This window comes from Pan paniscus, chromosome 18 (assembly GCF_029289425.2).
Source record: "Pan paniscus chromosome 18, NHGRI_mPanPan1-v2.0_pri, whole genome shotgun sequence".
NCBI classification, from domain to species: Eukaryota; Metazoa; Chordata; class Mammalia; order Primates; family Hominidae; genus Pan; species Pan paniscus.
In genome coordinates, this window is record NC_073267.2 from 65,933,074 (window position 1) to 65,960,687 (window position 27,614).

General features: G+C 40.5%; 2 protein-coding genes across 3 annotated transcripts in view; one reads left to right on the forward strand and one right to left on the reverse strand.

The window, feature by feature from the left end:
• Nucleotide 1: 1 nt before the first annotated feature.
• OGFOD1 (2-oxoglutarate and iron dependent oxygenase domain containing 1) lies at nt 2–26,183 on the forward strand. The gene is made up of 13 exons (XM_003823778.6): nt 2–387; nt 1,888–2,033; nt 7,210–7,256; nt 11,200–11,300; nt 14,766–14,882; nt 15,487–15,578; nt 15,776–15,904; nt 16,517–16,630; nt 18,610–18,689; nt 19,094–19,398; nt 23,509–23,631; nt 24,188–24,246; nt 24,725–26,183. Exons 1-13 carry the CDS (start codon nt 234–236, stop codon nt 24,884–24,886), a joined length of 1,629 nt encoding a protein of 542 aa, XP_003823826.4. The 5' UTR covers nt 2–233; the 3' UTR covers nt 24,887–26,183.
• Nucleotides 19,018–27,614, reverse strand: part of BBS2 (Bardet-Biedl syndrome 2) — a 51,047-nt gene continuing 42,450 nt past the window's right edge. Inside the window, exon 18 of one of the 2 annotated variants that reach the window (XR_008621487.2) lies at nt 19,018–19,221. The gene's annotated coding sequence lies outside the window, so the exon portion shown is untranslated. Of the gene's footprint in view, nt 19,303–27,614 lie in introns of both variants that reach the window. The other variant, XR_008621486.2, reaches the window with a different exon arrangement.

A 27,614-nucleotide genomic window follows, 5' to 3' on the forward strand; every position in this document is an offset into this window, starting at 1 on the left:
AGAGGGGCGGTGGCCTGCCAGACCGAGCTCCAGTGGGCCAATTGCTGGTGGGATGGTTGCAATAGCTGGAGCTCCCATTGGTAAACCGGGTATAGGTTCCGCCTTCTCTTACTTTGGTGCTTCCCATTGGGTAGGGCCGGGAAACACGGTAAAGGGGACATGCCGGGAGTTGCAGTCCCCTCAGGAAAGTAGCGTCTTGATCTGTGTGGCGTGGTTCTGTGCCTTGGGAAGAGATGAATGGGAAGCGGCCAGCGGAGCCCGGCGCAGCCCGGGTGGGAAAAAAGGGAAAGAAGGAGGTGATGGCGGAGTTTTCGGACGCTGTTACGGAAGAAACCTTGAAAAAGCAGGTGGCTGAGGCCTGGAGCCGCAGGACGCCGTTCAGTCACGGTAACCGGGTGCTCTCAGGGAGTGGCCGCCACGCAGAGGTCTAGGGACCTCTGAAAAAGCCCTGGGACTCGCGCCCAGCCCTGGGCAGCGGGGCCGCAAGGGAAGAGGCTCTTAGAGGACTTTGGCCACCTCCTACCCTCCTGCCTCGGCTGCTGCTCCCTTTCACTCCAAATTCGGTTTCAATTTAGAAACGTGAGAAGAGGGAGAAATGGAGGCCGGAGAGTTTTGGGAAGCAGAGGGTATGCAAGAGATAGTTGCATTCTGGAGTCACAGATTACTGAGTTAGAATCCTCTCCCCTGATTGGGCGTCGCCAGGCAATGGAATTAACCTTATTAAACTTCAGTTGCTTCCTAAGTAAAATGGGATAGTTCATAATATTTACCTCGGAAAGTCGGTGAATGGGAGCGACACACTAATGCTTGCAGGATTCAGTAAATGTTTCCCTGAGTAAGGCCCAATACTACACATGTGGACAAATACAGGAGTGGCTGATGTCATTTCTCCTGCAAGGGCATTGCTCAGCTGTCCCAGGAGAGTCTAGCCAGGGCATTTGTCGTGAGCTGCCAGCTTGGCTCCCTAGTGTACTCGTCTCTACGCGCCTGTAGTTTGACTCCATGATGTATGAAAATAAACGCGCTTTGACCAAGGAAAGGAGCCTACGTTGAACAATTCCAGCCTCAGCTTTAAATATCACCTTAGGTGTTCAGAGCTCTGCTTCATGCGCCAGGCATCCCCTTCTAGAGTTTGCCGTAATTTTTCTTTCCGTTGTCAAGTGCTTTGAAGAGGTGAGTCCTGGGTAGGCTGGATGCCTATAGAAAACGATAGCTTAGTGTTTAAGTGCAGGCTCTGTACTCTCAGTTTCTTCATCTGTAGGATGGGGAGAGTGATAATGTCTCCCTCAGAGCTGTTAAAAAGATTGAATGAGATAATGGGCCTGGCACCTGTTAGATGGTGCCGATGATTACAGAATGGTGATCTAGCCAGCCGGAAGCAGTGGGTAAATGTTGGGGTAGAAATCAAGGAATTAGAGGTGGTTATGCCTGAACTGAACTGATTTTTTTTTTTAAGTACAGTAAGTAGTGAATGCCTCTGACAGTAACTTGGGAAAAGCAAAAGCAGGGAAACTGCCGACCAGTATTGCTACTCTCATTTAATGTGCTACCCAAAGTTTGAGGGAAATGAATTAAAAATCTAAAATACATTCAATTCAATATGTAATCATTGAAACACATAAAAAAAAGAGTAGGAACCTTGATTTAGTGACATCACCCATCACTCATCTCAAGGACTGGAGTTGTAAGCATGGTATCTTTAAAAGTAGTATTTAATGGGTAAAGAAGAAAGGTCAGAGCTTACGATTTTTTCCCCAAATCTTAGACTTTAAGTAATAGGTTCCCCAAAATTCATGACCATCCCCTTTTGTATTAGTTCTGCTATGTTACTTGGATGTCAAAAATACAAAAGGAAAAAAGCCATAGATAATGTTTTTCTTCCAACAGAAGTCATTGTCATGGACATGGACCCTTTTCTTCACTGTGTGATCCCAAACTTCATCCAAAGCCAAGACTTCTTAGAAGGGCTTCAGAAGGAACTGATGAACTTGGACTTCCATAAGAAGTATAATGATTTATATAAGTTCCAGCAGGTATTTATTCCCCTGCCACATTAACTCTTCCAGCTTGGAAATTCACTGTCTATGAAATCATTGAATACCTTTAGACTTGAGGTTTTAGGGTGGGTTTGCCTTGAACAGTCCTTGCATTGACATTGTTAAGAGCATGCCTTCATTTAACCAAGCTTACTGAGTGTTAACTATGTGTTAAGTGCTATAATTATATGGAAGCCTTAGACAGTGCCTGCCCTGTAAGACTTTAAAATCTAGTGTTCAAAGTGAAAGCTCTGTACTCTCAAAGACTTCTCAGTTTCTTCATCTGCAGGATGGAGAGAGTGATAATGTCTTCCCTAGGTACACAGGTTTCTATGGGTCTCATGGCTTTGCCTCCTCTTGGATGTCTAGTAAGTGTCTGACACTTAAGTCTAAAACTGAATTCTTGGTCTTCTCTAAATTTGCTCCACCTGTAGTTTTCTCCATCACAGTTAATAGCAACGTGATCTTTCCAGTTGCTCAGGCCAGAAGTAATAATAAGGGTGAATGTGATGGTGATAGAGATAGTGAAGAAACAAATTAAGCCGATGAGTAAGTATGTTATAAACAAAGGGGTTAAGTACATGTGGGTAAGTGGTATGATGATGAAGAGAGTTGTACGTTGGGAGACAATTACCATTTAAAATCTTGAGTTCGGGCCAGGTGTGGTGGCTCATGCCTGTAATCGCAGAACTTTGGGAGGCCAAGGCGGGTAGATCGCCTGAGGTCAGGAGTTCGAGACCAGCCTGGCCAACATGGTGAAAACCCGTCTCTACTAAAAATATAAAAATTTTCTGGGTGTGGTGGCATGTACCTGTAATCCCAGCTACTTGGGAGGCTGAGGCAGGAGAATCACTTGAACCCTGGAGGTGGAGGTTGCAGTGAGCCAAGATCACATCATTGCACTCCAACCTGGGCCACAAGAGCAAAATACCATCTCAAAATAAAATAGAGTTTTGAGTTCATGTTTTTGTTTCAGGTGACTTGCTGTATTACAGTATGCTCTACATTGCAGTAGGGCAAAGCGTTAAATCCGTTCTTTTTTTTTTTTTGGTGGACAGTTTAATTGGGCAGAAAAGACTATCTCTTTTTTTTTTTTTTAAGTTTGGTTTTTCTACTCTGGAAGACACAGCCTAGTCTAGGTATAGAAATACAGGTCATTGGTTTCCCCAGTTTGGGGGTATATCTTTCAGTACATGGAGGATATCACTCTTAGAAATCCTTTGTAAACCTCAGGGACATCTGTGCTTCAAATTGGGGGGAAAAAAAAAGAAAGATGAAAAAGATGAAGAATAATTTTTTTTTTTTTTTGCATTTTCCCATTTTATTTTATCTGGGATAAGAGAGTAAATAACGAATTTCTCTCTCTTATTCTTTTACACTAGAGCTGATTGGTCAGATGGTTGTATCCTGACCTTCCCCAGATCTTTCTGTCTTTGGACCTTATACACATGACTGAATTAACCAGGGTAAATACATGAAAGATATGACTCTTAATAATTCAGAAAGCTGAAAACTAAACTGCTTTCCATGGTAAGGTTGCACAGGTTAATTAAAAACCGCAGTTACCTGCTGTTGTGATTATCGCACCCTTGGCCTCTTGTTGATTTGGGGCCATACGCATCTGATTATTAAAATTGAAACATCACAATAATTTTTACTTCATGCAATTTGGAAGATTAAAAATACTGGAAGATGGCCGGGCACAGTGGCTCATGCCTGTAATCCCAGCACTTTGGGAGGCCGAGGCGGGCAGATCACGAGGTCAGGAGATGGAGACCATCCTGGCTAACACAGTGAAACCCCGTCTCTACTAAAAATACAAAAAATTAGCCAGGCGTGGTGGCACGCGCCTATAATCCCAGCTACTCGGAAGGCTGAGGCAGGAGAATCACTTGAACCCAGGTGGTGGAGGTTGCAGTGAGCTGAGATCGCGCCACTGTACTCCAGCCTGGGTGACAAAGTGAGACTCCACCTCAAAAAAAAAAAAACAAAACTGGAAGATATAAGGCAAAATAATAAAAAGAGCCTTGGGTGATTGAAAAAAAAAAAGGAGCTGCCATTACTTTGGATCCACATGGAAGTTTGGTGAAACTCTACTGTGAATAATTTTTACTGTTGATCCCTTTTGGACAGGAACTCTTCACCCTAAGACAGTAGATGTAAAATCTGGTTTCATTCTCCTGCTCCTTTAATCCTCATCCATGCTCTTTTCTTTGCTTGTGGTATGAATTGACTTGATAATTGGGTCTCTGACATCTTCCAACTCCCATAACCAACTCTGTCATTAGGACTTGCCCAGTATTCTGTATTTTTTAAAGCAAGCATTATTGAGTGCATACTTTATGCCATGCTAAGTGGTTTATATTTATTCATTAAATCCTCAAAACAATCCCATTACTATACCTGTTTCACAGTTGAGGAAACTACATTAGTTTTTCTTTCTCTCTGGATCATTCCCTTCAACATAACAAAAAGAAAAAAAAAAAACTGTTCTTTTCATAAGAAAAAAACAAAGTTCTTGACCTAAGTTTCCCTTCAGCTACCATCCCATTGCTGTGCTTCTCTTGACAGCAGAATTTTATTCTTATAAGAGTTGTCTGCACTGTGTCCAGTTCCTCTCCTGTCAGTCTCTGGTAAGCCCATTTTAATCAGGCTTTCGCTTGTACTACTGCACTGAAACTACACTTGCAAAGATCACCCATAACCTCCACATTACTAAATCCGATAATCAGTTTTCAGTTCTTCCTTGTCTCATCAGCAGCATTTGACCTGCTATATCACTCCTTCCTCCTGGAGACTTTTTTTTCACTTTACTTTCAGGTTACCATGCTCTCTTGGTTTCTCTTCTTCCTCAGTGGCTATTTCTTATCAGCTTCCTTTGCTAGGTTTTCCTCTTCCACCTGACTTCTTAATGATAGAGTATTCTGCATCCTAATGCTTGGCCTCCTTCCCTAGGTACACAGGCTTCTATTGGGTCTCATGGCTTTGCCTCCTCTTTGATGTCTAATGAGTTTCTGACACTTAAGTTCAAAACTAAACTTCTGGTCTTCTCCCTCTAAATCTGCTCCACCTGCAGTTTTCCCCATCACAGTTAATATCAGCTTGATCTTTCCTAGGGCTCAGGCCAAAAAGGAGGTCATCCTTGATTCCTCTCTCCCCTTATATCCAGTCCATCATGAAACTCTGCTATCTCTACCTTCAAAATACAGGCAATCGCCACATGATATTTTCTGTCAGCAACAGATACAATAGTGGTCCCATAAAGTAACACCTATTTTTACTGTACCTTTTCTATATTTAGATATGTTTAGATACACAAATACTTCCTATTGTATTGCCTGTAGTATTCAGTAGAGTAAAATGCCAGGTTGTTCGTAGCCTGGAAACAATAGGCTATACCATATAGCCTAGGTATATAGTAAGTTCTACCATCTAGATTTATGTAAATGCACTCGATGATGCTGAAACAACAATGAAATCACCTAACAATAAATTTCTCAGAGTGTAAATGACATACCACTGTATATCCAGAGAAGCCCACTTCTTACTACTTCCACTGCCAAAGGCCAACACCTGGTTCAAGCTATCTGTGTCTCCCTGGGATTATTCTATTAGTGTATCAACCATTTTCCCTTCTACTGTCACCTGCTTAGACAGTCACTGAAGTCATTGTATTCTTTTAAAATGTAAATAGACCCAAGATAATTAAAAATATGTAAAAATATGTTCACATAAAAACTTGTGCACAAATGTTCATAGCAGCTTTATAATTGCCAAAAAGTGGAAACAATTTAATGAATAAACAAAATGTGGTATACCCATAGAATGGAATACAACTCAGCCATTAAAAGGAATGACGTACTGATACTACCACAACATGGATGAACCTTGAAAACATTAGGCTAAGTGAAAGAAGTCAGATGCAAAAGGCTACATATTATATGATTCCATTTATGTGTAATGTCCAGAATAGGCAAGTGGTTGCGAGGAGCTGGGGGGAGGAGAGAAGAGGGAATGACTAACAAAATTGGCACAAGGGTTTCTATTTGGAGTGTTAAAAAGTTCTGAAATTAGGAAATGCTGATGATCGCCCAACATTGTGAATATACTAAAATCCAATGAATTATACACTTTCAAGAAATTGAAATTATGTGGATAATTGTGTTATGTGGATATTATCTTAAAAAATGTTCTCAAAAACTCCAATGACTTTTTTTTTCTTTTTTTTGCTTCAGAAATCTTCTCATTTCTTTAAGTCAAAGCCAAAATACTTAAAATGGCTTTAAGTCACCTATTAGTTTTTTGTTTGTTTGTTTGTTTTTTTAGACGGAGTTTTGCTCTTGTTGCCCAGGCTGGAGTGCAATGGCGAGATCTCGGCTCACTGCAACCTCCGCCTCCAGGTTAAAATGATTCTCCTGCCTCAGCCTCCCGAGTAGCTGGAATTGCAGGCATGCACCACCACACCTGGCTAATTTTTGTATTTTTAGTAGAGACGGGGTTTCACCATGTTGGTCAGGCTGGTCTCGAACTCCTGACCTCATGATCCGCCCGCCTCGGCCTCCCAAAGTTCTGGGATTACAGGTGTGAGCCACCGTGCCCGGCCCCACTATTACCTTTTTGGCCTCATCTCCTACTGCCCTCCCTCTCCCTCTCTGCTCTTGCAATAGCTGAAATAGGCCAGGCGCGCTTCATGCTCAGGACCTTGAATGCTTTGTGCCTTGATACTGCCTTGCCACACTTCCCAGCCTCCTTCAAGTCTTTGTATCACCTCCCTGAAGTCTACCTTGGCCAACCTGTTTATAATTGCAAACCACTCCCCAGGCTTAGCACTCCCCATTCTTTCCCTGGGTTTCTTTTTTTCCTTTATGCACTTCTCACCATCTTTATACTAATCTGCTTTTTGTGTCTGTTGTCTGTCTCCCTCAATGGGCATGGAAACTAGACTATAATAACGACTTAAGTATTTGTTTAATGAATAAAGCACAGAGGGTAATAACTTGTCAAGTCACAGACCCATCCAATGGAGGGGCCCTGTATTAAACCTAAGCAGCCTGGCTTCAGAGTCTGGGCTCTTAATGACAATGCTAGGACCAGAACACTCACTAAACTGCTCTCCTTTGTGTGTCTCTTATGTGAAGGAAATCCCTTTTTTTTCTCTCTTTTCATGATCAAGTCTGATGATTTGAAGAAGAGAAGAGAGCCTCACATCTCCACTTTAAGGTAAACAAGTAATCATATTTGTTGGGTGCTAATATGTGCCAGGCAGAGTAGTAAGTGCTTTAAATGTTACAACATTGTGTATGTCATATAATTCTTGTTGACATTGTTAACCCACTTTGTAGAGGAGGAAAGAGACCGAGAAATTGAGTTTGCATAGCTTAAAATTAAGGGAGCTAGCATACAAACCTAAGTCTGTCTGATTCCAAGGCCCAAGTTCTCAGTGATAAAATGCTCAATCTTGTTAGTAATCAAGGAAACAGAAGTTAACACTGGAGATACCATTTTTCACATGTTAGGTTGGTAAATATTAAAAATAAAAACCCTAGTGTTGACAGATATAGATAGATAACTTTATACACTGCTGCAGTCTTTCTTCAAAGATGGTTTTAAAGATGTATCAGAACCCTTAAAAGTATGCATATCTTTTTGTAGAACAGTTTCACTTATAAGAATTTATCCTGGGGGCCGGGCGTGGTGGCTCACGCCTGTAATCCCAGCCCTTTGGGAGGCTGAGGCGGGTGGATCACCTGAGGTCAGGAGTTCAAGACCAGCCTGACCAACATGGAGAAACCCTGTCTCTACTAAAAATACAAAATTAGCTGGGCGCGGTGGCACATGCCTGTAATCCCAGCTACTCGGGAGGCTGAGGCAGGAGAATCGCTTGAACCGGGGAGGTGGAGGTTGGGGTGAGCCGAGATCGAGCCCGTTGCACTCCAGCCTGGGCGACAACAGCGAGACTCCATCTCAAAAAAAAAAAAAAAGAAGTTATCCTGAGAAAATAAGGATATGCTCAAAGATTCCATACAAGATTATTTATTGTAATATTGTTTATAATATTGAAAAATTTATACAAATTTGATCGCCCATGGAGATTTAAACATAATAGTACAAAACATAAAGTGGAAACTATACAACCATTAAATATGATATACATGAGTTTTGACACATGAATGTGGTAGTTATCTATGTTCTCAATTCTAAGAAACTTTTAACATTTTAACACCTCTGGGATCTAGTGTCTCACACAATCACTTTTGTGTCCTACTTTAATTGACAGCATTTTTTTCTTAGTGATATATGAAATAATGATACTTAACACATTTTTGTCAAGAGAAAAAAAAAATACACACAATTTGATGCTTTGTTGTTTTTTCTGACCAATGGATTCACATCACGTGATCTTATTTTAAAAAGAGATACACACACCTACATTTGGATGTCTGTGTGTATAAAGTAAAAGATTTGGAAAAATAGAGTATTTAACTCTTGCTAGTAGGAATACAGATTTTTTTTAATAGTTTTTTACTTACATGGGATTTTTTTCCTAGTTTCTATAATGAATAGATGTTGCTTTGTAATAGCTGTTTTTCACCTATATGGTATAAATTATTTATTCTCATTATATTTTTTCTCTGCAGTACTTCCATGTATTATAGGCAGCTTGCACAATTTCTTCTAAATCCTGAAGTATTGCTTGTGTGTTAATTGTAATGCATTATGTTTCATATTTACTTAGACTTTTTTCCCCCTAAAGAAAGATTATCATGAATTAAGGCATTATCTCCTTAGTTCACAACACCCCTCTGCTAAGCATTTCATGTGGAACTGAGTTACATTCTACACCAAAGGCTTACAGCCAGATGGTGAGCAAGCTGCAACTCCGTAATCGTTACAGAGAGCTGATCTTTTTATTTCCCACTTGGATTCTGTGAGTTCCTTCATGAATACAATTAACAAATGCTAACAATGACAAAATAAGCCTGTCCTTGTGACACTTTCATAGAATGAATAGAAGAGCTTTTTCTGGAATTTGTGAAAGCTAATGTTACCAGTAAAGGATTTAAGACTATTAGTTGCTTAGAGTATCAAGACTTTGAAGAAATATTTATCACTCACATTATCTGAAGCCTGGTTCAGCGGTTTGCTATCCTGACCCATTTTATATAATTTCCAGCTCTGCCTTTAAAAGTTACATGGCACCTCTGAGTGGGCTGACTGAGCACAATTATTTTATGGAATGTTCTTTAAGCTTGTTCGCAGCTGATAATGGAATTTTTTGGTTTTGATAGTATATAACATAAAAAGGTATTTGGTAATGAAATCTTAGAGATCAACCTGGAGATTTGATACTTAGTTATAAACAGGACAGTTCTATTTTATGGGAATTTGAGTAATGTGCATTTGGAGTAGGATGATCCAAAAAAATATTAAGTATCTTTGTAAGCGTAACTTGAACTAATGTAAATCTTTTTAAAATGTTTTTAATTCCTCAAGGTTAGTAATAATTCATAATTTCAAAGTTGATTGGCTGAGTGAGTTATAAACTGTGTTAAGAGATTTCTACATGGAGAGCCAGTTTAGCTGGTAAATGGAAACGTTCACCATCTTCTACTGGTATCCTGTTAGCATCAGAACTTCTATGAAGGATTTCACTCATTATTATGCATTTAATTCAACACTCATCATTATTGCCATTTAAAGTTGTTTTAATCTTCTAAAACAGTGCCACCCAAGTGTTCATTAAATGGCAGTACCAGTATTAGTGCTTGTGATTTATAATAAATGTATATTTGGTCTTGGTCTCTATTCCTGGCACAGACCTCTCTGACCTCCTGCAAGGGAAGAGAGGCTGGAGGTTGAGTTAATCACCAATAGCCAATCACTTAATCAATGATTCCTTCATAATGAAGCCTCCATCAAAAACCCTAACCAAAGGAGTTCAGGATTGATGAACTCCCATGGAAGTGCTGGGAGGGTGGTGTACCTGGGGAGGACGTGGTGTGGAAGCTCCACACCCCTTCCCCATACCTCACCCTATACATCCCTTCCGTCTGGCTGTTTCTCAGTTCTGTCCTTTTATAATAAACTGGTAATCTAGTAAACAAACTTCTTCTGAGTTCCGTGAGCTATTCTAGTAAATTATCAAACCCAAGGAGGCAGTAGTGTGAACCTCCAGTTTATAACTGTTTGGTTAGAAGCATATGGGTCACAACTTGAACTTGTAATCAGTATCTGAAGTGGGGTTGGGGGAGAGGGCACACTGGGGGCAGTCTCATGGGACTAAGCCCTTAACCTTTATTAATGCCTGGTAGATAGTGTCAGAATTGAATTGAATTTTAAGACACTCAGCTGGTGTCAGAGAATTGGTCAGTGTGGGGGGATAAGCCCACACATTTGGCATTGGAAGTGAAGTAAAGTGTGTAAAGAAAAACAGTTGAGGCCAGGTGCTGTGGCTCATGCCTATAATCCCAGCACTGGAGGCCGAGGCGGGCGGATCACTTGAGGTCAGGAGTTGGAGACCAGCCTGGCCAACATGGCAAAACCCCATCTCTACTAAAAATATAAAAATTAGCCGGGCGTGCTGGTGCATGCCTGTAGTCCCAGCTACTCGGGAGACTGAGGCAGGAGAATCACTTGAACCCAGGATGCAGAGGTTGCAATGAGCCGAGATCACACTGCTGTACCCCAACCAACCTGGGCAACAGAGCAAGACTCTATCTCAAAAAAAAAAAAAAGAAAGAAAAGAAAAGATAAACAGTTGAGCTTTCCATTTTAGTGCTGAAAAACTTGTCTGAAAATCAGTAACTTGGACTAGACCACTGGTGTGATGAGTTGTTATGACAAAGGCCAAACTGCTGCCATGACAGGGCATACTTTAAATTTAGGAGAAAGAAAATACTGAGAAAACATGAACCATTAGAACAAAAAATAACAAATATAATGTAGGTAGAGACTTACATTTATTTTTCTGGGAACATTAGACCTAAACTATGCAAATTTGAACTGAGAAACATTTCTCAGAATGTCTCAAATGAGATCTGAGAATGGATCTCTTGAATACAATGTGATCTCCAGGAAAGAAAAGTTGTGGCCTAGATCCAAACAGTTGTGACCTAGATCCCACACTGTGGCATAACAAGTTATCTTTTGTTTACATTTCTAGGAAAATTCTGTTTGAAGATTTCCGGTCCTGGCTTTCTGATATTTCTAAAATTGACCTGGAATCAACCATTGACATGTCCTGTGCTAAATATGAATTCACTGGTAAGGAAGATAAAGGCCTGGTGTCTGTAAGATATAAAGGCTTTAACTCAACATTAATGGAGAGATGGAATCTGTGTACCAAAACACTCGACTGAATGTCCCTGCAAAGCATCCGGATCTTCCTGATAAAGACCCAGTTCATAGACAGAAATACCCACCTTATTGAAAGGCATAAGCAGTGGTTGTCTTTCAGAATATGATGAAAGCTACTGACCATATTTTCAGCAAAATCCCCATAACATACATACACACCAACTGTACATACAATATCAAGAAATTCAGAGTGATATATAAACTCTATTCTTAGACTTCCTAAGGAACAACCATCTCCTTCAATGCCATTCTCCCTTCTCTTTTTTATTTTGAAGGCAATAAGTGAATGCATTCTTAAAGGAAAAAAAATCAAACAATATTGCAGGTATATGGTGTAAACCATGATAGCCTTCTTCACCTTCTCCCTGCTCCCTCTTCTCTTCAGAGGTACCTATTGTCACCAGTTTGGGGTGCATCCTTCCATTTCTCTTTCTGAGCATATAAGTGGTCTTTTTGGATATAAGCTTGGTTTTTCACCCAGAAGGAAAAGGTTTTTTCTTTTTTAAATTTTACTAAATAAAATATTCTTTGAGTGTACTCTCATACACTGTCCTGAAAGTATAGATGGCTCACAACTTTTAGAGGATGACTTGGTGATACATAGGAAAAGCCATATCATGTATCTTCATTTACTGCCATGTCATTTCTTTTTTGGGTTTTTTTTTTTTTTTTTTTTTTTTGGTTTGTTGGTTCGTTGGTTCATTTTGAGACGGAGTCTCCCTCTGTTGTCCAGGCTGGAATGCAGTGGCGTGACCTCGGCCCACTGCATCCTCCGCCTCCCGGGTTCAAGTGATTCTTCTGCCTCAGCCTCCTGAGTATCTGGGATTACAGGCATATGCCACAATGCCTGGCTAATTTTTGTATTTTTAGTAGAGATGGAGTTTCGCCAGTTGGCTAGGCTGGTCTCAAACTCCTGACCTCAAGTGATCCGCCTGCCTTTGCCTCCCAAAATAGTGGGATTACAGGTGTGAGCCACCATACCAGAATTTTTTTTTTTTTTACTTTGAAGTAATTTCAAACTTGCAGAAAAGTGGCAAGCATAGTACAAATAATTTATTTTTTCCTATTTTACTTGAGAGTAAGTTGTTGGCATGATGTTCTATGACCCCTGAATACTTCAGTAATTTCTACAAGGACATTCTCCTACATGATAATCATAAACCATCAGAATCAGGAAATTTACATTGATGCCTTATTCCACATCAATGGATTATCTAATCCTCAGGCTCCATTCAGGTTTCATTATTTGGTCCTTTATAGCAAAAGGACCCAGTCCAGGATTGCATGTTGCATTTAGTTATAATATTGTCTCTTCAGCCTCCCTCAATCTAGAACAGCCCCTCCATCTTTCCTGGACTTTCATGATCTTTATGCTTTTGAGATGTACAGATGAGTTATTTTGGAAAATTTTCTTCAGTTTGGGATTGTCTGATGTTTTCTCATGATTAGATTCAGGCCATATATTTTTGGCAGGATTACAGAAATTAATCCTGTATTCTTTTCACTGTATCAGGTGGTGCATGGTTTCAATGTGTCACATTATTAGTGATATTAACTTGGATCACTTGATTAATGTGGTGGCTGACATCAGGTTTTTCCACTGTTCTTTTTCCCTATCAGTATATATTTTGTGGGGAGATACTTTAAGATTATGTAAATATCCCATTTCTCATCAAAGTTCGATGTGCTTATTTTAGCATTCTCTGATGTTTCTTGCTAAATTATTACCATGAAGGTTGCCAGATGGTGATTTTATAACACAATCATTTCTCTACATTTATTGTCATTCCACTCTAGAGAAGACCTTTCTCCTGATTTATTTATTCATTCGTTTATATTGGTATGGATTTATGGATTGCTGTTTGTGTAATGAGCTGTTACCAGTTACTATCATTATATTGATGCTCATACTGTCCCTGGTTTACCAAGGAGAACCCCGTCAAACTGACTTCTGCGTTCTTTTGCTATGTCCCCATCATTCTTTTTTTTTTCCTACTTTCTGCAAAACAAGATTTTCCAAGCTTATCTTTGTATTTTCCATGCCAACGTCCTAGAATGACCTGGAGTTGGCCATTCTTCCAGAGAATCCTGGTTCCTTTTAGTGAAGAAAGATACTTAACAATCAAGATCTGGACTCTTAAGTGTCTTTGCTATTAGGGTGTCACTGCTCCCAGACCCTTTCAGTTTGAAGAGGTGGTGAATATCTGTATACATGTATATACACATGTGGATGCACACACATACATTTACATTTGGAATGTATTTCTTTTTTTTTTTTTTTTTAGACTGTCTCTCACTCTGTTGCCCAGGCTGGAATACAGTGGTGCGATCTTGGCTCACTGCAACCTCTGCCTCCTGGGTTCAAGCGATTCTTCTACCTCAGCCTCCTGAGTAGCTGGGATTACAGGCGTGCACCACCATGCCCTGCTAATTTTTGTATTTTTAGTAGAGATGGGGTTTTGCCATGTTGGCCAGGCTGGTCTCCAACCCCTAACCACAGATGATCTGCCTGCCTTGGCCTCCCAAAGTGCTGGGATTACAGGCGTGAGCCACCGTGCCCGGCCTGTATTTCTATATATAGATATATAAAACTATAGATATAGGAAACTGAATTCCCATTGATTCCTCAAGTTCCAATTGAACACCACAGGGTTCATTCTAGATTTCTGCATTTCCATATTTGTAACTCTCTTCTTAAACAGTGAGAAACCTGGCTTCCATTATCTTCAATGTATTTATTGAAACAATCCCTCCATGTGTAATTGGTTGCAGTTCACCATAGCCTTCCCTCCCTCTCAGCCTGCACAGATGCCTATCTTGCTAGCCCCAGGACAACAAGTGCAAAAGATCCATGTACAATAATGTTCATTAAATTAGTCTTTATAGTAGCCAAGAAATAGAAACAACTTAACACATAGAAAATCTATTAAGGGTGGAAGGAGGTAAGTTCATAATCCATATAGTAGAATAACTACAGCCATTAAAAGTGATACCAAGTGTGTATATTGATAGGGAAAGATACTTGCCATGTAATTTAAAAAGCAGGCCACAAATAGCCACTGTCGGATGCTATTTTTTTTTAAGTAAATACATATATGTAGGAAAAATACTGGAAGATGATATGTAAAAATATTGTTAGCGATTATATCTGGGCCTATCTAGTTATGTGCTCTTTATTTTTAGAGTTTTCTATATTGACTTATTTGTTTACTTATAAAAGAGGAGAAATAAGTGTCATTTTAAAGCTGGAGGACATTTAAAGCTGGAGCTGACATTACAGTTGAATGTCAAACGGACTGATATTAAATGCAGAGTCAGGTGTCAGCTGGTCACTATCTGCAGGGATCTAAGGTGTCCATTAAACTATTGCAGATGCCCTGCTGTGCCATGATGATGAGCTGGAAGGGCGCCGGATTGCCTTCATCCTGTACCTGGTTCCTCCCTGGGACAGGAGCCTGGGTGGTACCCTGGACCTGTACAGCATTGATGGTAAGATAAGTATAAGTGCATGCACTTCACCACCAGTGGCCACTTCTCAGTTAAAGCTGAGTCGATTCAGTATCATGTTTTTGTATACAATGTCTGTACTCCTCGAAGTGGAAGCTATTTATTATAGTAACTACCTCAAGAGGAATAAATGCCAGCCCTGACAACCACCTCTTTAAGTTGGACTTAAAAATGACTCCAGAGATCAATTAGAATCCATTTAAGATGAGAAATAGTCAGACCAAGCTTCTGAATACTGACTGTGGAAGGGTGGAGTGCATATAAGGCTGCCTGTGGCTATGAATCTGCCAGGACCAGTCCATTTGACAAAGTCTAGGTTTTTTTGAATGTCTAGCACCAGAAGTTGACTCCAGGAAACTTTGAGAACTTATTCCAGCCCTTCTCAATAATAGATGGATGGTGTAGTAAGAACAGATGCCATGTAGTCAAACTCGCAAGTATGAGTGAAGCAGATGGAAAGGGCGGTATTTCAGGGTCTGAAGGGCACATCTAGATGCCCTCAGAAGTTTGGAAATTGTCAAGAGTAAAATGAGGCAGGCTGGAAGTGGTTAATGATAATTTATTGATGTGTTCTTTCCTGGTGCAGAACACTTTCAGCCGAAGCAGATTGTCAAGTCTCTTATCCCTTCGTGGAACAAACTGGTTTTCTTTGAAGTATCTCCTGTGTCCTTTCACCAGGTAAAGATTGTAAGCCACAAATAGAGTACCAAGGATTATGTTTTTTAATCACCCATTATCCAAACATGACAGCTTCCTGTTAGACTTGTTATCTGATGTTGTTTTAATGCTTAGCATGGAGGACCCTGAAATTAATGTGCATTGGCGGTAATCCCCCTATTCTTTGTGTTGATGTGCTGCTGGGCTTCTCCTTTCAGGTATCTGAAGTCCTGTCTGAAGAAAAGTCACGTTTGTCTATAAGTGGCTGGTTTCATGGTCCATCGTTGACTCGGCCTCCCAACTACTTTGAACCCCCCATACCTCGGAGCCCTCACATCCCACAAGATGTAAGAAGAATTGCTGATATCCTTATCTTAGGAGCTATAGCATATCGTTTGTTTCTCTGATTTTAAAATTAGCTGTTCCATTTAATGAAACTGGACCTTGAGCTTGCCCCTTTCCACTTTTCTTTTTTTTTTCTTCCTTTTTTTTTTTTTTTGAGACAGAGTCTTGCTCCGTCACCCAGGCTGGAGTGCAGTGGTGCGATCTTGGCTCACTACAACCTCCACCTCCTGGGTTCAAGCGATTCTCCTGCCTCAACCTCCTGAGTAGCTGGGCTTACAGGTGCCCACCACCACACCTGGCTAATTTTCATATTTTTAGTAGAGAAAGGGTTTCACCATGTTGGCCAGGCTGATCTCGAACTCCTGACCTCAAATGATCCACCCACCTTGGCCTCCCAAAGTGCTGGGATTACAGGTGTGAGCCACTGCACCCGGCCTACACTTTTCTTAAGTAAACTTTTGAGAGTGTCTTTCTCAAGCAGAGTTTTCCAGTACTTTAATAGGAGAAACTTATAAAATGAGGATTTGCATGTATTTTATTAGTGTGAAATGATGTAAGAGCAAAAGCAATAGGAATTATTAACTCACATTTTGCATCTGCTGCCTCTTCGTAAGCATGAGATTTTGTATGATTGGATCAACCCTACTTATCTGGACATGGATTACCAAGTTCAAATTCAAGAAGAGTTTGAAGAAAGTTCTGAAATTCTCCTGAAGGAGTTTCTTAAGGTAAGCTTAGCGTATGTTGTTCTGAATATTTTGTTTGGCATGCAATTTTGCTTCCCAAATGGGTGAATAGGCATCACTGGGGAGTTTTTGTTTTGTTCCTGATTAGAATGTTTTTGTCATTCCCTTCTTCAAATGAAACATAGAAATGATGATAACACTAACATTAGTATCAGCGGTATGCTTAGTGGGTTAAGAATCCCTTGGATATTCCCCAGTTCTCTAGAGTCTTAAACACACACACACAGAGAAGCTTCCACCCTGAAAAGGAGTTGTGTGTAGTTACCTTTCTATTCATCTAACAAATATGGTGCTTCTTATTACTTTTAAAAATAGATTACTAATAGATCAGTATCTGTTGATGAACATTTGACAGTGATGAGGTAGCTTGTTATAGTGGAAAGAGATTAGAAATCAGAAGACTGGCCAGGCACAGTGGCTCATGCCTGTAATCCCAGCACTTTGGGAGGCCGAGGTGGGCAGATAATCTGAGGTCAGGAGTTCAAGACCAGCCTGGCCAACATTGTGAAACCCCATCTCTACTAGAAAAAATAACAAAAATTAGCCAGGCATGGTGGCATGCACCTGTAATCCCAGCTACTCGGGAGGCTGAGACAGGAGAATCACTTGAACCTGGGATGCAGAGGTTGCAGTGAGCTGAGATTGCGCCATTGCACTCCAGCCTGGGTGACGGAGCGAGACTCCGTCTCAAAAAAAAAAAAAAAAAAACAGAAAACTTATTCTCATGCCCTGGCTCTGTGGTTTTACTAACCTGGGCAGATCACTAAATCACTCTGGGTATTTATTTTGTCTTCAGTTAAACTGGGATTCATACCTGCCTTGTCTTTCTCATAGAGTTGTTGTGAAGGCCAATAAGATAACTTTTGCTGGCATGGCACTTTACAGTTGACTGTGGGTCCCATGGAGCCATGGTCCCAAGAGCTATTCCTCCATGAAAAAAGGTTGAGAGACTCTACATCCTGTCTCTCTCTAGCAGTTTTATAGCTGACATTAGCATATTAAGGTTTTGAGAAGTATTATAGTAAATAAACTGAATACCCTATTCAATTCAGTTTACCTAAACCATCCTATGGGATCTTTCCTTTTTCATGCATTTATAACTGATAGGACTGCTTGGGAAACTGCATTAAACAAATAAATGGAAAGCCTCTTGTGGAGAATATTTCAATGGATTAAGCAGCTTCCTGTGTCGTACCTAACTTTTTGAATTTAGAATGGTTATTAAATTAGGGGCCTAGAGAATCGGAATTGTTATACAGAGATTGTCATGGTAATGACCTTGATTGTAATGCAGTTTAATTTTTTATCCTCAAAACATCTTGTGAGTTGTATTATGGTCTGTATTATGATCCTCATTTTATAAATGCAGCAGTTTGGGAGGTTGAACAGATTGACGTAAGGTATATAACTACTTAAGAGAATGAGCCACAATGGCACTCAGGTCTCTTGGCTAAAGCAAGCCAATGATGTATCCAGTCTTCACCCTGGCTTTACCACAGGAGGAGTAGGGGATCTTGTATGAAAGGAGTGAGAGTCGGCCAGGCGCAGTGGCTGACGTCTGTAATCTCAACCCTTTGGGAATCCAAGGTGGACAGATCACCTGAGGGTCGGGAGTTCGAGACCAGCCAACATGGAGAAACCCCATCTCTACTAAAAATACAAAATTAGCCAGGCATGGTGGTGCATGCCTGTAATCCCAGCTACTTGGGAGGCTGAGGCAGGAGAATCGTTTGAACCCAGGAGGTGGAGGTTGTGATGGGCCGAGATCACGCCATTGCACTCCAGCCTGGGCAACAAGAGTGAAACTCCGTCTCAAAAAAAAAAAAAAAAAAGGAATGAGAGTCAACTGCACCTTTTAGGAATCAGCCAGATTGATGTTTGGCAGAGCTGCTGTACCTGCCAAACCAGTGTGGGGTAATAGGGAGATCTGCTGAATGCTTCTTTATTTGCTCATTTTCTAGCCTGAGAAATTCACGAAAGTCTGTGAGGCCTTGGAGCATGGAGATGTGGAATGGAGCAGCCGAGGTCCCCCTAACAAAAGGTAGAACCCGTCATCTGAGATATTTGCTTCTACATTCAGCACCTATAACATTTTTTTATAACTAGTAAAATGACAAAAAGCCTAAAGGAAAAATAGACTGAGGTGATGACAGGCAGTTCATGAAAGAAAATCAAATAACCAACAGGAAAAAATATACAATCATGCACCAAGGCTCACACCCAATAATAGGACACTTGCCCTAATGATGTTTTGTTCTCAGGGACATCCAGTAGCAGGATGTCCTAACAAAATCCTAACAAAATCTCACTATTGTAATAACTTGTGCCTTAGTAAGCTGTGCCAAGATTTAGGAAGAGAGGTACAAAGCTAATGATCAGCTTTTATTCTATGAGTCATTTTACATCTGTGGCTTTGATGAACAACTTGACGTTGCTGTTTTTCAGGTTTTATGAGAAAGCTGAGGAGAGTACGCTTCCTGAGATATTGAAGGAGTGCATGAAGTTATTTCGCTCTGAGGCACTATTCTTGCTGCTCTCCAACTTCACAGGCCTGAAGCTTCATTTCTTGGCCCCTTCGGAAGAAGATGAGATGAATGATAAAAAAGAGGCAGAAACCGCTGATATCACTGAAGAAGGGACTAGCCATAATCATCCTGAGCCAGAGAATAATCAGACGGCCATCAGCAACAACAGCCAACAGAGCAGTGAGCAGACAGACCCAGAGCCAGAGGAAAATGAAACAAAGAAAGGTAAGCTGTTGTTAGGATTTGTCCTTACTTACCATTAACCATTCACCATTCAAACATGTATTCATTCAACAAACATTTATTGAGCATCTACTGTGCCCTAAGCCCTATTTCAGGAACTGAAGGACAAAACAGACAAGGTCTCTGGTCTTTGGGAGCTTACATTCTAGTAGAAGAAGACAGAGATTAAATGTATACACAAACAACAAGAAAACGTCAAGTAATGATAAGTGCTATGCAAAACATTGTAATAGGGTTATATGACAAGAAATGACTGAGTAGGCCAGGTGCGGTGGCTTACACCTATAATCCCAGCACTTTTGGAGGCGGAGGCAGTCTGATCACCTGAGGCCAGGAGTTCGAGACCAGCCTGACCAACATGGCAAAACCCCGTCTCTACTAAAAATACAAAAAAAAAAAAAAAATTTGCCAGGCATGGTGGTGAACGCCTGTAATCCAAGCTACTCAGGAGGCTGAGGCGGAAGAATCACTTGAACCGGGGAGGAGGAGGTTGCAATGAGTCGAGATTGCACCATTGCACTCCAGCCTGGGCAACAGAGCGAGACTACATCTCAAAGAAAAAAAAAGAAATGACTGAGTAGCCTCTTAGGCGAATAGATGATCTAGAAAAGTCTCTCTGAGGAGCGCCATTTAAGCTCAGATCTGAATATAACAGCCTAAGAACATTGCTTGAATTTGGACAAACAAGTAGAAGGAAATTATTACAAGTAGAAGTTTAGTCATCTGCCAACAAGATGGAGAAGAGAGAAATACAAGAAATTTAAGAGGTAACACTCCTGTGAAAATATTGGCACCATTAAAAAGTAGCAACAAATTCAGCTTAGATGTTTCAGCACTTATTACTATGTCAGTGAGAACATCTGTCACCCAGTTTACCATTCCCTGCTTCCACTCAAATTTCTTGAGAACCCTGTGCAGTTAGGAGAGCAAAGACAAGGGGTGGATACTTGTGGAAACAAAATCAGTGGTTTGAGATGCTAACTGAAAGCAACATAACTCATTCTGTGGCCTTCCAAAACTTAACTGAACAGTCACTTTGGCCACTGCAGATATTTAGTAAAACCAGACCCAGGTGGCTTTTTCTGTGCTATCTTAATACACAGGGTAGCCTTTCTTTGAAAGATTAGTTTTCCATGTTAATTGATACTGGCATTTATGCCCAGACCCTAAGAGGAACCAGAGTCAGTATCCATGGAGTCTGTCTCAAAGGGATTTTTTAAAAAACTTATCCACTTCTGTTTGTTTGTTTGTTTTGAGACACGGTCTTGCACTGTCACCCAGGCTGGAGTGCAGTGGTGCAATCACAGCTCACTGCAGCCTTGACCTCCTAGGCTCAAGCGATCCTCCTGCCTCAGTATCCCAAGTAGCTGGGATCACAGGCATATGCCACCACACCCAACTAATTTTCTTGAATTTTTTTTTTTGTAAAGATGGGATCTTGCCATGTTGCCCAGGCTGGTCTCAAACCCCTAGGCTCAAGTAATCCTCCTACCTTGTCCTCCCAAAGTGCAGTGATTACAAGCGTGACCAATCACACCTGGCCAAAACTTGTCCAGTTCTATTCCTTTTTTGGTTTCATTTTTACGGGAACCTGCAACTTAGGATAAAATCTATATGGGCAGCCAAAAGATGCTTTATTCCATTGTTGAGCACCTACTGTATACAGGGGGCCTTGGGTGAAAGCAGAGTGGGGAATACAAAAGTGAAAGAGAAAAGTCACTGTTGACGAAGTTTAACATCTTGAAGAAAAGCTATAAAGCTTGGCAAAAGCTATCAAATTGCTGGGCATATGATAGCAGTGCTAAACATTGGCATAGCTAGGGCACATCTAGTGAGATAACATTACAGACCTGATAACTTGAAGATGATTTTAAAAAATAAAAATACGTCAATTTCAGAATGTTTAGAAAACAAGAAAAAGGAAAATAATAATCTACAAGTGGCCATATTAGCATTTGGAATATATCCTTCCACTGTTTTTTTGCTATGTAGACATATACATGTATACACATACGGGGGGTATATTTTTACACATGTATTTTTAATGAGATTATACCATATATATTGTTCTGTATTTTTTCCACTTAATATTTCATAAACCTCTTTCTGATCCTTTTACATCCTTTATAACAATAGAACAGGTTTGCACACCCTCCTCACTTAGGAAACCTTCCACCAAAGCAGTTTTGCTTTTTTTGTTTTGTTTTGGTTTGGTTTGGAGACAGAGTCTCGCTCTGTTGCCAGGCTGGAGTGCAGTGGCATGATCTCGGCTCACTGCTACCTCCGCCTTCCGGGTTCAAGCGATTCTCCTGCCTCAGCCTCCCGAGTAGCTGGGACTACAGGCGCATGCCACCACGCCCAGCTAATGTTTTGTATTTTTAGTAGAGACGGGGTTTCACCGTGTTAGCCAGGATGGTCTCCATCTCTTGACCTCATGATCCGCCCACCCTGGCCTCCCAAAGTGCTGGGATTACAGGAGTGAGCCACCACGCCTGGCCACCAAAGCAGTTTTACATGTATCTGCTTTCCAACATTGCATTTCTAGAAGCTCTTATTTCAAGAATGTATGCCACAATTAAGTTTTGAAAAACACTGTTCTCTAGTATAATTTTTAATGCTTGCAATCTATTGGATCAGATGACCTTAACCAGTCCTGTGTTGAGCATTTAGATTTTTTCCAGTTCTTCACTGTCATAAATAAACGACACATCCATTGTGTCTTCAGAATGCTTCTCAGAAGTACAGATACATCAAAGACTGCTCAAAATTTTAAGGCAGTTGCCAAATTGCCTCCCCAAAACTTGTGTCAGTCTGCACTCCCACCAGCATTGTACATGATGATGTTTTCATTCTTCCTAGCAAACTGTTATATTTTCTTTTCCAACTTGCTTATTCTTTAGGTGAAAATGGCATTCGCCTATCATTGACTAATGGTGCGTGGTTGTATATTTTTTCCTATTGGTTACTTGATTTTTTTTTTCATGAGTTGCCTGTCATTACCTCAGTGTATTTTTCCTTTGGGCTTTTTGTCATTTTATTAGTTAATTTTAAAAACTTACATATAGGAGTATTAACCTCCTTTTTTTTTTTTGAGGTGGACTCTCGCTCTGTCACCCAGGCTGGAGTACAGTGGTGTGATCTCAGCTCACTGCAACCTCTGCCTCCCAGGTTCAAGCGATTCTCATGCCTCAGCCTCCTAAGTAGCTGGGATTACAGGCACACGCCACCATGCTCAGCTAATATTTTCATATTTTTAGTAGAAACGGGGTTTTGCCATATTGGCCAGGCTGGTCTTGAACTCCTGACCTCAGGTGATCTGCCTGCCTCAGAGGAGTATTAACCTTCTGTTTAACAGATTGTAATAGTTCATTTTTTAATTTTGTTCAGCATGGTTTAAATTTTATAAAATATTTTAGTAATCAGGTCTATCTTTGCCTTTCCTGGTTTCTACTTTAGGTAGTAACATGCTGAGAAATCTCTAAGGTTAGATAAAATAATATTCATGTTGTATTTTTTATTTTTTTGCAACTAGACTTCTTTTCCATCTGAAATTTATTATTATAGAGAGAAATCAAAATTCAACTTTTTTTTTTTTTTTTTTGAGATGGAGTTTCACTCTTGTTGCCCAGGCTGGAGTGCAATGGCACAATCTCGGCTTACCACAACCTCTGCCACCCGGGTTCAAGCAACTCTCCTGCCTTAAGCCTCCCGGGTACCTGGGATTACAGGCATGCACTACCACGCCTGGCTAATTTTGTATTTGTAGTAGAGATGGGGTTTCTCCATGTTGGTCAGGCTGGTCTTGAACTCCCGACCTCAGGTGATCCGCCCACCTCAGCCTCCCAAAGTGTTGGGATTACAGGCATGAGCCACCATGCCTGGCCCAAAATTCAACTTTTTTACCCCAAAATAGAGCTGGTAATTCCTGACAATCTTTTATAAGGCTGGATTGGTAGAATAGCACTTCAATCAAAGGTTTGTGGGAATGGTTTCCCTGTGTTGCTGTATCATTCCTAATTATCATTCCCTTGCAATCCAACAGTTCTATCAAGGTTATTTTTTAAAGTTTCTCATCTTTTTTTTTTTCCTTAGAATCAAGTGTTCCCATGTGCCAAGGGGAACTGAGGCATTGGAAGACCGGTCACTACACTTTAATTCATGACCATAGCAAGGCTGAATTTGCCCTAGACTTAATTCTGTACTGTGGCTGTGAAGGTAAGAGGGAGGAAAGCAAGCGGTGGATTATTCCCCGTAGGAGGGGCAGTCTCTTCTGAGGGACCCTTTCCAGCTGAACCAATTCATAAGTAATTTGCCTAGTTCAGAATCTCACATCATGGGATCTCAAAGTCGAAGGGATTTTACGGGTCATGAATTCCAGTCTCCCAGCTCAAAATAGGATTTATATCTGTGACTAGGAAATGGGGAGATGGACCACACCATAATTTTCCCCTAAGTGTGCTCCCAGATCTATAGATTTTATGTAATTGCCCTTCTGGGAATATTTAGCATTTAATTCTCTCTTAATTTTCATATTCAAAGTTTATTGAAATAAGGCTGCATTTCAGTTCAGCTGTCTCAGGAAATTAGGCATTTAGGGGAAGGCAATCCATGATAAACTAGCTGATAAGTTCAAGCTCATAAGTCATAGAACCAGTTACTGCTGAACTCCCAGATCCCCCACTGTTAAGCAGCATGGGATCAGTGATTTAAGTAGATGGTGCAACTCTTTCAATAGGAGCTTTCTGAATGCTGTTTGTTTTTCTCTTGTAAGGCTGGGAGCCAGAATATGGCGGTTTTACTTCTTACATTGCCAAAGGTGAAGATGAAGAGGTAAGTTTCTTCTGATAGCAAACTATCGTTTTTAGTTATTGAGAATGCTTTCATTTTTCAAAGACCCAATTTTTATGACCTTCTACCAGTGTCTTCAGCTAATAAATCTCTGCCAGGCAATGGTTCTAATTTCTAGTAGAAAATACTCAGGATGGAATAAAGATGCTAAAGGATACTCAGTAAGCATTTATTTTACCCTCCTGAGAAATTCCAAATTAAGAGCCATATGGTGCATTCCCACAAATCTTACAATGTAGTAAGAAATAAATGTAATAGGTAAGTACCTTTCTAGGTATATGCTGGAATAGGGCTTGTTGGAAAATGGCTTGACAGCCACCCCTAGTAAATGTTCATTCAGAGGACCCCTCTATCCCCAGATTAAGTGCTTGATATGGAAACCATCTGTTCCATGGTTAATCATCCAAGATTTGAGAATAAGTTCTGTGTTCTGATGTGTCACTGTATTTGTCTTTTTCAGCTGCTAACAGTGAATCCAGAAAGCAATTCTTTGGCATTGGTCTACAGAGATAGAGAGACTCTGAAATTTGTCAAGCATATTAACCACCGAAGCCTGGAACAAAAGAAAACCTTCCCAAACAGAACAGGTTTCTGGGACTTTTCATTCATCTATTATGAATGACAGCACTGGGCAAAGCTGAACAAAAACGTGACCCTTCGTAATTACTGGGAAGTCTGGAAGAGCTAAGCATGGAGTCAAGGAGAACTACATGGTACCTTGCCTGACAGTGTTCTTAAAACTGGTTGTCTTTTACTAGGACTCATAATGATTGTCCTCAACCGAGACCTTGAGCTTGCAGCTACGTACTTATCTCTTGATTAAAAAAAAAAAAAAAAAGTTGGCTTTTTTTTTTAACATTGAGTCCTTTTTCCATATTGGCTTCTTCAGTGAATTTTTAACTTCAATTTTTTTTTATTGAGGTAAAATATTTATAACATAAAACTGACCAGCTTACCCATTTTTAAATATGCAATTCAGTGGATTACGTACACTCTCATTGTTGTCCAGCCATCACCATCATCCATCTCCAGAACTTTTCCATCTTCCCAAATTCTGTGCCCATTGAACAATAACTCCCCACCTCCCCTTCCCCTAGCAACAGCCATACTTTTTGTCTCTATCATCAACTTCACTACTCATATTTCTCATGTAAGTGGAATCATACAGTATTTGTCCTTTTGTGACTGGTTTCACTTAGCATAAAGTCTTTAAGATTCATCCATGTTTCCAGTGTTTCGGTTTTTTTAGAAAAACTCATACGTGATTGCAGCCGGGCATGGTGGCTCACGCCTGTAATCCCAGCACTTGGGAGGCCAAGGCAGGCGGATCACCTAAGGTCAGGAGTTAAAGACCAGCCTGACAAACATGGAGAAACCCCATCTCTACTAAAAATACAAAATTAGCTGGGCGTGGTGGCACATGCCTGTAATCCCAGCTACTCAGGAGGCTGGGGCAGGAGAATTGGTTGAACCCAGGAGGCGGAGGTTGCAGTGAGCCGAGATTGTGCCATTGCACTCCAGCCTGGGCAACAAGAGTGAAACTCTGTCTCAAAAAAGAAAAAAGAAAAAAACATAACATAAATGATTGCCGAATTTTGTTCTTCTCAATCATGCTGGTTTAGAAAATTATGGAGCCTTACATCCTGATCATGCTGGGCCTTAGAATTCTGACACAGTGAGTCATCACATTTCCTCCCACTGCCTGTGGCCTTGTTCCACCATGACTCTCACAATACAGTGTAGGCTTAGTGTAGTATTACTCCCTTGGAAAGGGTCTGGCCTACCATCACATGCCCCAAGAAACTTCTGGTTGGTAAAGAAGATAGGCTGCTTATTGCCATGTGTAGTCACTTCCAAGTGCCCACTGCCTTTCCATCCTGCAATTGTGGCCTGTGTATAATTAAATGATTTTAGCCTCACATGTTGCTTCTGTTTTCCTAAATACTGTAGGGTCAACTATATAACTAATTGCTTTTTATTTTAAGAGACGGAATGCTAAAACCACATCAGAATGCCAAGAGGCTGTGCATCTTGTTAATTTTTTTCTTGAACTGTTCCAGGGAGTTACATCATAATTACCTGTGTGTGGGTATGCATGGGTGGATGAAAGATGCTGTTCTCATTCCATCCCAATAGAGTCTTCTGTTTCCTTTCTCTTTTTTACATTTATTTTTAGCTTTTGCAGTAGTGTTTAGTGTGGGTTTTACTAATTAATAGAAAAAGCACTGGGCCTTTAAACTTAACCACTCTTCTCTTTCATCTCCTAAAACTTTGAGTATTCATTCTTTTCTGAAGTTTGCATTTAAATGAAAATGACTTTCGCTTTGGCTTTTAGGTTTAGTTTCAAAAAGGTTTAATTCTGGACCCTAGCCAGTTAAGAAATGTTTTAGCAGGTATGCCCTTGATATGGGTATTTATATATTTTACACATGTAGTAATATTAGTTCTATAACTTATTGTTATAAAACACTAATTTTTAAATGATGAGATAAAAAGAAATATCTAGAACTAGTTCTAACATTGTCTTCCCCTATGCATATGGTAACGAACCATTTTACACCATACTATTTTGGAGACCACAATTTTTTTTGCGTTTGAGATGGAGTCTCACTCTGTGGCCCAGGCTGGAGTACAGTGGCATGCTATCGGCTCACTGTGACCTCTGTCTCCTGGGTTCAAGCAATTCTCCTGCCTCAGCCTCCTAAGTAGCTGGGATTACAGGCGCCTGCCTCCACACCCAGCTAATTTTTTTATATTTTTAGTAGAGACAGGGTTTCACCATGTTGGCCAGGCTGGAGACCACAATTTTTTAGCCACAGTGTAGCAACACTCAAGTGGGATTGCGAATACTTTGTTACTAATGGTTAATGTCACAGCTTGCCTTTTCTATATTCCAGCTGACTAAAGGTCATCTCACTCACTTGCCTTCTGATGTGTTTTCATGAGTTGAGGGGAAAGGGTGTCAGCGGCATAACTCCAGGAAGACCCAGGGAAAAGTGCTTGGGTAGGTGAAACTGTCATGTGTGCCAAGCTTGGAAAATAGTTTGAGACTCATGGCTGTAGGCACCATCCAAGGCCAATTTTCCAATTCTGGAAAGCCAAATCTGAATCTTAGAATACCTCACAAGTGTTAAAATGTGCTTTTTAGTGTCTCCTTTATCTCAGTGTGTTTATGATCTGTCAACACATAATCATCTTTTATACACTACAAAAAGGGACTCGGGTGTCTGTCTGAGGGGAGAGAATCCCTAGGAGCCCAACTCTGATGTTGCTGTCAGTTACATCATCTACAGCAGCACCTCTTAGATTGTGAAGGATGGTGTAACTTAAAAGATTGTGTTTCTGCACTG